The 14549-nt window shown below is 41.7% G+C and overlaps 1 protein-coding gene across 1 annotated transcript; it reads right to left on the bottom strand.

Annotated features, from left to right (window-relative positions):
• Positions 1-1128: 1128 nt before the first annotated feature.
• On the bottom strand, positions 1129-14213 carry LOC127634738 (protein shisa-2). The gene is made up of 2 exons (XM_052114413.1): positions 13234-14213; positions 1129-3230 (listed from the first exon to the last, which is right to left on the bottom strand). The coding sequence occupies exons 1-2, from the start codon at positions 13535-13537 to the stop codon at positions 2653-2655; spliced, it is 882 nt and encodes a 293-aa protein (XP_051970373.1). The 5' UTR covers positions 13538-14213; the 3' UTR covers positions 1129-2652.
• Positions 14214-14549: the final 336 nt, after the last annotated feature.

Here is a 14549-nt window from a genome sequence, read left to right as displayed (position 1 = left end):
CAGCCCAAAAGCTTAAAAACGTTAAGCTAAACATGTAGGTAACATTAATAAATCTTCACCATTACTTTTCTTTTCGATAAAGTCCAAAAGGCTGCGTTGCTTTTTTCTTGCCGTTTAATTTTTCCTCCAGAGTTACACTAGCTGCCTCTCTCTAGTTTTCGGTGGTGGGGGGTCACGTCACATCAAGTGAACTTCAAACAAAATGTAGCAATATTATTGCCAGTCTCCTACGTTCTTCGAAGACATGCGAGACAGGCTGCGTCATAAAGATTATTGCATATTCATACAGAAAATATTTTTGTTGTTGTTGTTGAGCTGCACCTAAACTTTGTGTAAAAAAACATTTTAAATTACATTCGGGGCTACAGTCAAAAAATTCGAGGCTGAAGCCCTGGAAAAATGACCTGGCAATGCCGATGGTCTCGTTCAAGCCACAATGGCTGCTGTCTTATCGGTTTGGGGGCACACTTGTCCATGACCCAAGTGGAAGCCCTGATATAGTAATTCCACCTGCCCAATTTCACACTTCTTCAGATTTGCCGTGAGCCCCGCTCGCCTCAGCGATCTCAGGACGGCCCTCAGATGTTTACCCTGCAATCCTTTCTTCTGCGTTGCAAACCCCGGAAGTGTGAAAAGAGTCAATTTCCGTTATGCTGTAGCTTAATTAAAAAAAAAATGTTTGTGGCTTAATTGTGTTGTGGCTAATTTCCTTTGTGTATCAAGCTTTTATTTTATTTTATATTTTTGTTATGTTATGCACACCTCGGCCACCATAATAATTAATTTAAAACGTTGAAACACTGCAAAATGTGCAGCTTCTCTTTCTCGCTCTTTTTAATTTTGTTTTTAGACACAAGGCCCCTGGTCTCAGTTTCATCATGATTCGTGAGTGTTGAGAGTGATGAAAGATGGAGCACTCAACCTGATCTAGAATCAGCCACTTTAAGTCCATGTGTAACAGGAGCTCTCTGGTTTAATTTAGCCATGGCAGTGGTGCAAACAGGTCCAGCCAGGAGCAGTTTGCCTGCCACCCCCCGCCCCACCTCCGGTCGGACAATATGACACTCTCACCCCAGCACAGCAGCACTCTTACATCTCTTACAAGCAACCCTGCAACATATCACAGTCTCTAAAAATATTTATTAGAACTAATATATTTTCATATGTAAAACAAACATGGCACCCTGCTCTTAGAGGGAGAGGAACATTCAACCTCAATTAGACATTCAGTTTCACACACATGTAAATGTATCATACTCCGAAACAAATCTGTAACGTACATGTCATTTTGTCACATACAATTGAAACAAAAATGCTCTCTGTCAAATCAGACTTTATGTTATTCTACCTATTAGGGGACATGGTGGAAGTCCAGAAGTCAGTCCTAGTTATTTCTCTGCCATGGTGAGTTCTAATGCTTGAGTTTTAGAAGTTTTATATTACAGCAGTTGATGGGCTTCCGCTAGAGGAGTCTGGGACTTTTCTTTCCTTGCTAAACTGCTGTTTTTTGTGTGTGTGTGCTGAAAGAAACCCACTCCAAATGAAATGCCCAGGAACCCTATGGTAGTCATTGAGTGTGCCTTATGCTAACAGAAGGAGAGGGAAAGTGGCACACACATAAATACAGGCACACACATACACTTCTTTCACAAGGCAGTGACTTAGTGAAGGGGAACAGTTGGCAGACAGTTTTTACTGCGTAATTGACCCAGCTGCTTTCAGAAGACCGCTGATTTCAACTACACAGAGGAATACCATTAAATACACCTTCACGCACATACCTTTCCTAAACATGTTTCTAATATAGCCCTTTTATATTGGGATATTTTCTGTTCCTTGGCACTGTGAGATAATGAGTTTGGTTCTGCAAAACGGGCTCTGTGGCATGTGAGTGTGTACAGGATATGTAAAAGGGCAAGTGAGTGTATCTGTGTGTGTGTGAGTGTGTGTGCTTGTGTATCTGCTTAGGCCAGTGGACAAGAGGGTGGAGCGTCACAGTCTGTGTCCTATGTTAACTTCATTATATTTTAAGCATTCAACAGGGAGCCAGGACTGCTTTTCACATTACAGCACCTGTGATTCCCATTACACGCAACATATACAGTTCTAAACTGCACACACATATTCACATGTACTGTATCACACCTATACAGTCACACACAGAACACATAAGCAGGGTTACAAAACCCAGATATACATAGCATATGTACACATGTACGCTTCATTTACAACAGCACAAACATTTACAGGCTACACATTCATTGTGCATCACCATTAGCATGTTTCAAGGCACATTACACAATTATTTTTTCAAGCATATATTGACTGTGTCCTTTATATCACAGAAAACATTTTGGGTTTGAAAAAATACCAGTCTCAGGGTCTCATTTGGGTTGCAAGTAATTGCACAACTATGCAAGTGAGTGTGTTCAGTGTCCTAGGTGAAAGCAGGGCCATGCATACTTGTGAAAGCACGTAAACACAACTTGTCTGCTTGTTGGTGTAACAAGGCATTCCATTTTCGCCATGAAATGACCCATTGTTGCGTGTTCCCCTTGTGACTTCAATTCCAACTGATTTCCAATGATTGCTCATCATGATCGCTATTGTGGTCCAGTATTCCAGCATTCCATATGACTCTCACTCCAACATTCACATGGTTACAGGAGGATACTTCTGATCACCGGTCACACTGGCCATGCTGGCCACACTGGTAGGTGGGGGGAATGGAGACTGCAAGGGGCGGTAGCCAGCCTGAGCGGGGTCTAAGAAGGCTGGGGGCGGAGAAACAGTGTGGGCAAAGCCAATGTACTGAGGATGCAGGAATTGTGCTTGGTGAGGAAGAATCTGAGTGGCCTGCTGGCAGTTTAGTACAGAGAAGTTGGTGGGCATGTTGACATAGACGCTGGCATCTGGGGGTAGGCAGCAAGAGGCCTGTGCACGTAGCAGGGGGACAGGTGCAGGGCGGGGTGCGGTGGGAGCAGCCGAAGAGCTGGAGGAGGTGGCAGTGCTTGATTGGCGGGACGAGGAGCCTCGTGATGTGCCCGTGCTGGCTATCATGGGTATTGTCTCTAAAACACGGGCACTGGAACCACCTCCTGACCCACTGCCTGAAGCAGGCTCCTGTTTGGGGCGGAGACATTGGCAGCAGCAAACAGCAACCACAGAGCCCACCAACACAAATGCCACAAAGACTGAGCCAACGATTAGGAAGGGCACATAGATGGGTACTGAAAAATAAAAGAAGAACAATGGTGACCAACTCAAACAACAAAGCATAAGTTCCAAGTTACACTAACATAGTTTGGTAAGAAACAAAATTTTTACATTTTCGGGAAAACATGTAAGTCACCACTGCATAGGGCTGGTAGATTACCATTACAGAACATTACCAATATATATCACAAAAAAATACATTTTCGATATCAATGATAAACTTTAGTTTTGTTCGATTTTTTTGCCTAGGTTCTACATCTGGACGGTCGGACCAGGTGCATGTCGCTAAGAATGTAAGCAGTTTGGCAAAGTTATACTCGCAACTAGCAAACTAAATCATAGTCATGAAATCAGTCTATTTTTAGGAAGATTTAGCAGGCTAGCATTTACATAGCCCTGCTGTCATGGAAACCAGCAATAAGGCCTAGCCTCATAGGCACTTGCTAGCTATCTGACTAATATGATATCATTGTGTATCGTACAAGACAGCAATGACAATGCAATACACAGCTATCGAATGAACACAATAGACATCAACATCATTGTTGTTTATTCATGTACTATTTTGTTATTTAATTTTTTTCATGATGCATAGTGCTATCACAGGCAAGATAGCTTCTTCTTATGATGTTTACTGGTGGTTGGTAATCCAGCTTATGGTGCATACCGCCACCTACTGAGCTGGAGTGTGGAGTGTCACAAGAATGTCTTTCAGCAGAGTCAAACATCCGCTGAATATGATGAAATTGGCAAATTGCATTGAAAAGAGATCACACACCTTATGTAGCGATCCTAAACATAGTACAGTATACTTAAAAGGCTGCTTACTCACTGGAGTTCACTTGTAAACAAACAAGTCATGTTTATATTCATTCTTGAGGTCTAACAAACATGTGGAATGCATTACCTCCCCCATTAACAGTATAAAATTATTACTGTGATAAATATCAATATCAAATAATATGAAAAATCTATATATATTTTGATAATATATTTGGCCACGTCACCCAGCCCTAGGTCATTCTGGGTGTCTTTCTACACATTGCTATGGTGTTCTTGGTGGTTGCTAGGGTGTTGTGAGGTGGTTGCTACAGTGTTATGTGTGGTTGCCTAATGGCCCAAGTCATAACAGCACTCCCAATACTGCTGCCAAGTCTCTATCACCCCATTTACACCTGGTGTAAAGCTGCTGTTTTTGTGATCCGATCACATGTGGTCAGCGCTAAATACAGGTCAAAACGGGGTCAAAACGTTTTGTGATCGGATCACAAAAACCACATAAGAATGTGGTAAAAAACGCATTGAGGTGTAAATGCTAATCCGTCCTGTATGCATCCTGGCATAAGTGCAGCGAAGCTCACCTCACCTGTCAATCAACTGCATCGCGAAAACAAGGGTTTAAACTTTGCCGGTTATTAGTGGCTTTGATAGAAACAAAAAAGTCAGATTGGTAAATTTCAAAACACGTATATATACACAAGCATGAGAACTTCACGAATCTTCCTCAGTGTGTCTGAAATCAGCATGCAGGTCCACTTATGAGAAGCATGAAAATCTGCAGCTCAAATTAATACAAGTAATTCAATAAAATAACAGACAATTCTGCTCAAAATTTTGTTTTTGTGCTTAGATTAAATTTCAAAATAGCACGCTGTATTTTTCGCAATTTCTTTGTCTTCTCCGGCTTTAATGTCATACAGTAACACACTGACAGAGTGATTGATGTATGTCGTCTCTCCCCTCCAAATCTTCAGACAAGTGGTGACAGGAGACACATTTCAAAGAATAGTTCAACCAAAAATTTAAATTCTCTGATTATTAGCCCAGATGTGTGTCTTTCTTCAGCAGAACACAAACAAAGATTTTTAGAAGAATATCTGAGCTCTGTAGGTCCATACACAATGCATGTGAATGGTGATCAGACATTTGTAGCTCCAAAAATCACATAAAGGAAACATAAAATTAATCAATATGACTCCACTGGTTAAATCCATGTCTGCAGAGGTAATATAATAGGTGTGGGTAAGAAACAGAACACTATTTAAATAGTGCTGAAATTTTTAACCTCAGTGACTTCCATTATATGAACAAACACACATCAAATATCCATTAAAAATCTTTGTGTTCCCCTGAAGAAAGTCAAATGAGTTTGACAAGGCGTAATGGGGCTTTTACACTGCACGGTACAACTCGACTCTGCATGCTATTTTGGGGTTTTCCACTGTGGATAGTACCTGGTACCTGATACTTTTTAAGTATCGCCTCGGTTGAGGTTCCAAGAGAGCCGAGCCGATACTAAATGTGACGTCAGAATCCTGCAGATCACTGATTGGTCAGGGAGAATCGTCACTACTAGCGTCACTGGATTTCCATCATGCCCGCTAGTTTTAAAGTTAGTACTGGCGATAGCAGTATCATTGTTCACGCGACTTTGTAATTGTGAAAAAAGAAATGGCTGTGCGCAAAACCACGCCGTGGTCAATAAATGAGGTGCAGACGGTCCACTTGTTAGCGATGAGCGAAACAATAAAGTCTCTCAGGATATGCCTCAGCTGTTGTCCTCACACGGCTACCACCGGACCTACCAACAGTGTAGGGAAAAGTAAAAAACACTTAAGTGACTACAGAACCATCAAGGAAAAGTGAAAGTGGTTCGACCAAATGACACCATCTAAACCGGCGAGTAATGGGAGGAAGAGTGCCTTGAACACCCTTGATCCACGATGGATGATGGTATGTTAACTCTATACTCTGCATGAAAGCGATTGTGTAATTGTTTTGGTCAGTTTGTGTCGTGTTTAAGATGATGTCACGGCAGTAGAGGCGGCACAACTATGATGATCAGCCTATAATCCCACCCATGCTGAGGAGGCACTAAACTGCAGTGGAAATGCAAGCTCAGAAAAGTAAAGCGAGTAGAGTTGAGGCGAGTCAAACTGTAACGTGAAGTGGAAAAGTGCCATAAAACTGTGTAAATTATGAGAGAATTATCATTTTTGGTTTGCCTCAAGGACATACCCTGATATCAACATGTGTAAGTTTGTCTAACAGGATAGGACAGGTATACAGCTATAACTGAAAGAAAAGTTCAGAGGTTTTCAAGGCAAAAAAAAAAGGAAGGAAACACATTTGGATTACTTTATTCATATTTTTATAGCACCATTTTAACATATCCGCTGACATTCATATAAATTTATAATTTGGTACAGTGGTTGAATAGTGAAAATTCTGAATAAAATTAATTGTTTACTCACTCTCATGCCGTGTCCTGCCGACTTACTTTCTTCTGCTGAACACAAACTAAGATTTTTAGAGGAATATTTCAGCTCTGTGGGTCCACACAATGCGAGTTAATGGTGACCAGAACTTTGAAAGTACAAAAAGCACATAAAAGTAGCATTAAAGATATGAATATGACTCCAGTGGTTTAATCCATGTCTTCAGAAGCAAAATGATAGGTGTGGGTGAGAAACGGATCAATATTAAAGTCATTTATAATATGAATTTTCCTCCCTGCCCAGTGTGAAATGCACAAAGAATGTAATCCCAAAAACAAGAGAAAACAAATATGAAAATGAATGTTGAGATTGACAGAAAAATTACTTATATATTGATCTGTTTCTCAACCACACTTATCATATCACTTCTGAAATGGATGGATTCAACCACTGGAGTCATATGGATTACTTTATGCCACCTTAATGTCCTTTTTGACCACCATTCACTTGCACTGAATGTACCAATAGAGCTGAGATATTCTTCTAAAAATCTTTGTGTTCAACAGAAGAAAGTCCTACACACCTGGGATTGCATGAGGGTGAGTAAATGAGAGATTTATTATTTTTGGGTGAACTAACCCTTTAAGGATCACTTTTCTTTTTACTCTGTAATTATTGAGTTTGAGGATATGTAATTGTGCAAATAAATACAATGGAAACTGTTAATATACATTTTGACAGATTATTTCTATCAGTTTAGGAAGAGGAGCTTGACCAAGCACAGAAAGGAGCAGATGCCATCAATGCTTTGGAGCAGGAAGAGCGATTGTTGCCTTTCAACCCACTGGATGTATTGGTTGTACTTGAAAATGAGCTGGGGACATTTGTCAAAACTTGTCAGTGCACTGAATTTTTGGGCTACTTTATGCCCTTTACATCAGCTACCCAAAGAAGCTTACACTTTTTCTTTCCTTTTTTGAAGTCATACAGTAAATCTTGATGATGGCATGGTCTAGCCAAGTTGAAAAGGTCTTTTGAATGAATGGTTTCATTTTATAAATACAAACTGTTTCTGGTGTTTTTGTTATAGTATTAGTTCAGAGAGTTTTCTCCTACCTGCATATATTTCTGCAGTGTGCAGTCTGCTTTACTGAAGTCATTGCATAGCCCACTTGTTTTTATGTTTTTTGTTTATCGTCATGATTTTGTTACTATTTTTGTATTTGAATGTATTTTGGTTCTATGAGAGCATGAATATCTGTTAGATTGTAAATTTGTAAACAACAATAAAAACATTCCACATTCACTAGTTGTCTGTGTAACGATGTGAGGAAGAGGCAGACGGGAAGTGCGGATCCACAAGCGGCTTTATTTGGCAATAATGAGACAGATAAAGAAATAAACAATTTCAGGAACAAAACAAAAGTCCACGATGGGAAAAAGGAACTAAATACGGGAAAACATAAAGGGGCTACACAGGTTGGGGAAAACATCCATGAAGGGCAGGGAGACCTCGAACGAACTCAGATAACCAGAGGAACAAGAGAAGCGAACATGCAAAGATAACATTCAACATACAACACAAAAACAGAAGACAACAGTGAACATGACAGAATCCCCCCTCAAAGGATCGGAATCCAGACGATCTTAAAAAAAATTGACAAAAAAACCCCACAACAAATAAAATGAGGGCACCAGGGGCAAACAGACAGTCCACGGAGGCACAAGAGACAATTAGGCAGTCCATGGGGGCACAAAGGGCAGACAGGCAGACCAGGGAGGCCGAGAGGGCAGACTGGCAGACCAGGGAGGCCGAGAGGGCAAGCAAGCAGTCTCTGGGGGTGTGTTAAGGGAACCGGGTCAGGTGGCCTGGGGGGGCGTCCACAGGGTAGGGATAGGCTTAGGAGGCCAGGGAGGTATCGACCGGGCAGGGACAGGTTTAGGTGGTCTGGGAGGCGTCGACCGGGCAGGGACAGGTTTAGGTGGTCTGGGAGATGGCCGTAGAGCAAGGGCCGGTTCAGGGGGCCTGGGAGGAAGCCACAGGACAGGGACAGGCTTAGGTGACCTAGGAGGTGGCCATAGGGCAAGGGCTGGTTCAGGAGGCCTGGGAGGAAGAGTGGCCACTAGGGGAGCTGGCGGAGCCAAGGAGGACTTCTGAGGTAGAGCAGTCGAAGACTTGGGTGGCGGCGATGAAGGAGGCGCAGGCAAGGCCGCAGGAGACCCTGGGGGCGGAGCAGAGGCAGGCAGAGCCGTGGGAGACACTGTGGGCAGAGCAGAGGCAGGTTGAGCCGTGGCAGACTCAGGTGGTAAGGCCTTGGGTGGACCAGGAGGCGGAACCGTGGTGGGCGAAGACAAGGAGGACTTTGGAGGCGGAGCCATAGAAGACTCAGGAGGCGGAGCTGAGGGAGGCTCAGGAGGCAGAGCAGAGGGAAGCGGAGCCAAGGAAGGCAGAGCCGAGGAAGGCTCGGGAGGCTCAGGAGGCGGAGCCGAGGGAGGCGGAACCATGGAAAGTTCTGGAGGCTCAGGGGGCGGAGCCATGGGAGGCTCAGGAGGCAGAGCCGAGGGAGGATCAGGAGGCGGAGCCGAGGAAGGCAGGGCCGAGGAAGGCTCGGGAGGCTCAGGAGGCGGAGCCGTGGAAGGCTCAGGAGACAGAGCCGAGGGAGATGGCGCCGTGGGCTCGCTCACAGTGACAGCAAAAATTATCCACAATATTTTTAAACTAATTCAACACAGTATTTGTTTCAGTGCAGATGTGAACGGCAATGTTTCACACCAGATCACGTGATTAGATCATCCGAAATGCATCTTAATCACAGGTGGAAAAGGGGTTTATGATATTTTGATCCCTAAGGCTTGGGTCCCCCTTTCAATGCAAATCTTTGGGATTTTTTCCCCCATTTTATTGTTCACCAGACATAAATCACAAGTCCAGTTACTTACAAATGTAATAGCACACCTCTCCTCAACAAGCCGCAAAATTTGAAGTATCATTCATGTGTCTTAGCAAAGTTAGCGAGCATCAATAACTTAGTAATACAGCCTTCACAATGTATTTAGGTCATCCAGCTGTATTCAATACCACTGATATTAGAAATTGTAATGTTACAGTGTGTGTATCAGGCATCCCTAATGACAAAACTAAAGATAATTGCTGCATGGTAACACATTAGATGACTTTGAGTTTTGTTTGTGTATAGCCCTTGAGAAAAGTTAATACCTCTATTGAAAACACTTTAATAACAGTTCTCCATTTTGAATTCCAGTATGTTACAAAGCAAATGTATTTCCAGTGCCATTAGGAAGACTAGTGTATCATTATTGTGACCTGGTCTTTATTTTCACACCTTTAAAAATCACAATAAAAACAAGCGTGTAGCCCAAAGCATTGCTGAAAATTGTTGGTGTATCACAGTATATGAATGAAAGAAGATCCAACAAGAGAGCAAAGACTTGTGTGTTAAGTGAATCATTTAAGCATGTTTACATCTTTAATTCAGAAAACAAGAGTGCTCACATGTTTCCACCATGCTCACAAAAGGGTAACATGATGGCCCATGTTAGAAGAGGGCACTGAGAGAGAGAAGGAAAGAGGGGAAGAATGAAAGATGAGATGTTGCACCAGAGGCTTGTCCCCAGGGGTCCGGGGCCCCTCATTATCACTTATTAACACCGTTTTGATCTGCTCTAATCTGCTGCAATCCTGTTGTGACCATTTTGCCCTTGCTGCCTGATCGTGTACATGCTTAGGAGCGCTTTTCTCAACAGACAGCTCAAAACCGTAACCTTTATAGCTTATTTAGTCTCAGACATTTTATCACCTGTGGATGTTTTCAGCATTCCCTTTGTAGTGTCTGATCAGGCTCTCTCACCCTCTTTAATTGAACTGTAATCTGGCTTTTGATTTTATTACAGGAGCATACAGTATTCTTCAGGAATGAAGCCTTTACCAAAAGCAGTTATTGTTAACATTTTATTATACAGTTTATTCAGTCAAGGACATGATTGCTGGGGATTGCTTTTGTGAAAATGAAAGGGGAGTCATTTTAACAGGAGCTCTTTTATGCTTTAGTAGTTATTAAAGTGGAATGTTTCAGTAAATGACCTGGCTTTTGGCAAGCTTTGGGTTTGCCTGCATGTTTTGAGGATCATTTGGCAATTAAGGAACACCCTATTCACAGTTACGCACAGCTGTGTATGGAAAAACAATAGAGAATCTGTTATTATTCAGGTTATTTCCATAGATTTATTGTTCCTGAGTGATGTTACACATTTTCCAGTTTGCATAATTAGATTAGATTCAACTTTATTGTCATTACACAAGTACGGGTACAAGGCAACGAAATGCAGTTTGGGTCTAACCAGAAGTGCAATAAATACTATTAGTACAAATTAAATTGGACAAAAACTATCCGAGTAAAAGTGCAGTGGAAAGTAATTGCATATTACAGTTAAAGTACGGCTGTACTTTAACTGTAATATGCTTTATAACACATTTCATAATACTTTATAACACAATTCAATGTGTTATAAAGTATTAGTGGTAACAGAAAGGAGCTATAGGTGTCTAATGAGATAGACAGCAGCACACTCACCACAGGAGACTTCCAATAGTTGAAACGATACAGAATGTCTTTCTGCCATATAGAAATGCTAATACAAACTAATACAGTACCTCAAAAGGGAAAAGAACTAAACTGAAAAAAGAAGTTTTGTCAGGTAACATAAAAATGTGCTATATGTTGTATTATTTAAATTAACTGGTTTTATTCAAGTAAAAAAAATTAAAAAAGATTTAATATGACAGATTTATTATGACTGCTGCTTACCAACAAAAGTAATTTTTAAGGGTTAATTCAAGTAAAAAATACATACAACTCTATTATTAAAAAAATTGCAGGTTGCCATTTTTACAGCGTATGTGCATGCTATATAAACCCGTTTTTGTTGAATCTATTAAAACAAAAAATTTAATATTTGCTACACAAACAAGTGAATCCAGTAAATCTAACACTGGTGTTCACTGCTGATCCTAGATGACAGCAAATGTTACCCATGCAGGCCTCTCTCATGTCCTTAAAAGGGTTGGGCCCCCTTAACATGAAATCACACCTGTTGCATTATTGTGTCCAAGTGGAGCCACGTCTTTAACTGCCAGACAAGATCTGTCAAACTCCATGCCCCACATACCGTAGCAGACTGCCATTTCCTCTTGCTTTTCAGCTATGCATCATTAGAAGTGTCTAAAAAGTTATCTATTAGCTTAGTTGCTTTTCCTGTTAGGTATTAGGTTGCTAATGGTAATTTGCTCATTTAAATTCTCTCATCATTTACTCACCCTCACGCCATCCTAGATGTGTGACTTTCTTTCTACTAAACACAAACAAAGATTTTTAGAAGAATCTCAACTCAGTCCTTTCAGTTCAAGTGAATGGTGGCCAGAATGCGGAAGCTAAAAAAAAAGCTCAATTAGGCAGCATAAAAGTAATCCACATGACTCATGACAGTGGTTAAAGGTGTTTTTACAATAAATTATCATCCCTCCCCATTAGGTGGCCATATGCATGAAGAATGTGAATCTCCAAAAACAAAAGAAGAATGTGAAAGTAGAGATTTATAGTAAAAAGGACATAAATATCTATCGGTTTCTCAGCCATACTTTTTTTTTTTTTTAGCTTCTGAAGACATGATTTTAACCATTGGAGTCGGGATTTATTTTATGCTGCCTTTATGAGCTTTTTGGACCTTTAAAGTTCTGGCCACCATTCCCTTGCATGGACCTACAGAGCGGAGATAGTCTTCTAATCTTCTTTGTGTTTGTTACAAGAAAAAAAAAGTAATATGCCTATGGCATGGATTGAGGGTGGTTAACAGTATGAGGGAGTTTTCACTTTTGGGTCAATTATCCCTTTAAACTCAGAGTAGTAGCCCTTCTAGCAGTATTGTTAAAAACACCTACTTTTACACGTGTCAGAACATCTAAGTTATATTACATTTCTAAGATTTTGAAATATTCATAAAAAAAATATATATATATATATATAAAAAAAAATAAATAAAAAAACAGCTATGGATGGTACACTGATTGCTGGGGTAAGTCACCTGCATAACACATGAATCAGAGTGTGCACTTACTGTACAGTTCTGCTAAGGGAAAAGTCGGGGACTCCAGTAACTGCACAATAGTATTGCAAGTTTTGAAGCTTTCACGAAGGCAGCGGAAATGATGCACTAGCGAGGGATTCTTTTTTTGAAGAGGTTGTCTGCGTCAGCACATCGCAGTAGCGATCCGGTCAGGTATGAACTTGATCCTTGTGAATCGTGGGGAATCGAACGAGAGTGCGCGTTACTGCCAGGGCAAACAGCAGCTATTTATAATCGCGCGCAGCACAATTTACCATTTGTGAGTGAGTGACCAATTTGAAGCTAATTTAACTGCAGCTGTCAAAACATGCAAAAGCAATGACACTTAACCCGGAGACACAGTCAAACAAGATTAGCGTACAGCATTTGTGTGACCCCTTTTGCTTTTGGACACCTGAAACTCTATCCTAACTTCTCATTTAATGGCACTTTTACGCACAAAACGCCTGAGGGACAGAAAAACAGTTTTAAGTGGGTCGATATACGTTACTCGCCCATGCACACACTGCTCCTCAAAAAGTTATTACATTAAACCATTTAAAATGGTCTGAGTAAAATTTGATTACACAGTCATTTTATAATTCCCTACATTTCAGACAGATTAAATGCATTGGAGGAGAGTTACTGAGATCGTGTAGACATTAGCGCATGTATTTACCTGCTCCAGAACTTTTGTTGTCCTTGTCCCCAGTGTTGGTGTCCTGTGCCTGCTTATCGTTATTACATGATCCCTGGTCCAGCCGAGCTTCTGTGCTGGAGCAGCAGTACCGGAGCTCGCATTTCCCGCAGCAGATGATGGCCTCGGCGCTGTCAAAGCGCTCCGGGCACTGAAAACCCTCTCGCCAGGCACCCTGCGAATCGAGCCAACCGTGGCAATACTCTCCGCTCGCCTTGACGTTAATAAAAGTCAATAGTGTCAATACCACCGTGACAGCCATCGGGAATCCCGTGCACGCGCGCATACTGTCACGAGCCACCGACACAAGATGTGTAGCTGAAAAACTTCGTATCTTTTTGCCAATGACCGGTTAAGTTAATGAAACTGATAAAATGAGAAGATGCGACAAAAAGGAACCCAACTAACGACTTTAGCAATGTCATTGGGCACCTAAATTCCTAGGTTAATTCAATAATTCCAGCAGAGTGAATTGAACAAGACAAGTAGCCTATCCAGTGTATCCCCCAGTCGCGTCATCAGACTTCCAGAAGCTTTGACTCGTACGTAATGCAAAGGACTATGCATATTTAAACCCAAAGATAAAGGATGCGTTCTGCTGCGAGTAAAATATTAAATTCAGAATATCCCACATTCCCTTGCGAAACATCCAGGACAAAATTTTGCATCAATCCCATTCCGCCGCGGAAGAGAAAACATGTCATGTCGCCAGAAAACACACTTGTCTCTTGTCTTCCCTTGAGAAGCTAGTGCTGACTGTACATGCAATGCATACGCGCGATCCCTGAATATGTTCTCACGAATGATTTACTTTTCCTAAACCACGCAATTAAGTTTTTCTTTTTCATCAAGTGTTTGGATTGGAAGTCCACCGCATTCATTTCTAAGAGAACCCTTGAACTGCAACAACTGCTTTCCAAATGGGAGCATGGAATAAACTGTCAATATCTCAAGCAAGATCAGCTGTCCATGGTGAGGATTTGGCATTGATAGACTGTGATCCACTGACATCCAATGGATAGCAGTAGCCCACCCGATCAGAAGCGCATGCGCAATTCCAGTGACTGTTGGACAACGCAAACAAGTGTCATTGTATGTTAGCAGGGGGCCCCTCGGAGTTTCAGAAGTAGCACCTGTGCGATGGGTGTTCAGCGGTGTCCGTGGGGATCACAGAGCACAAAAGGTGTGGAAACTGTGTATTGTAATGCGTTCAGCTCGCCGGGTGGCTCGCATCCATTAGAGCCCTCAATTAGGATCGCTTGGGGATATAATGGGCCACTATCAAGAGCATACGAACA

Source organism: Xyrauchen texanus, chromosome 42 (genome assembly GCF_025860055.1).
Source record: "Xyrauchen texanus isolate HMW12.3.18 chromosome 42, RBS_HiC_50CHRs, whole genome shotgun sequence".
NCBI classification, from domain to species: domain Eukaryota; kingdom Metazoa; phylum Chordata; class Actinopteri; order Cypriniformes; family Catostomidae; genus Xyrauchen; species Xyrauchen texanus.
The sequence above is the reverse complement of the archived record's forward strand: the minus strand, read 5'-3'. Positions and strand labels throughout refer to the sequence as shown.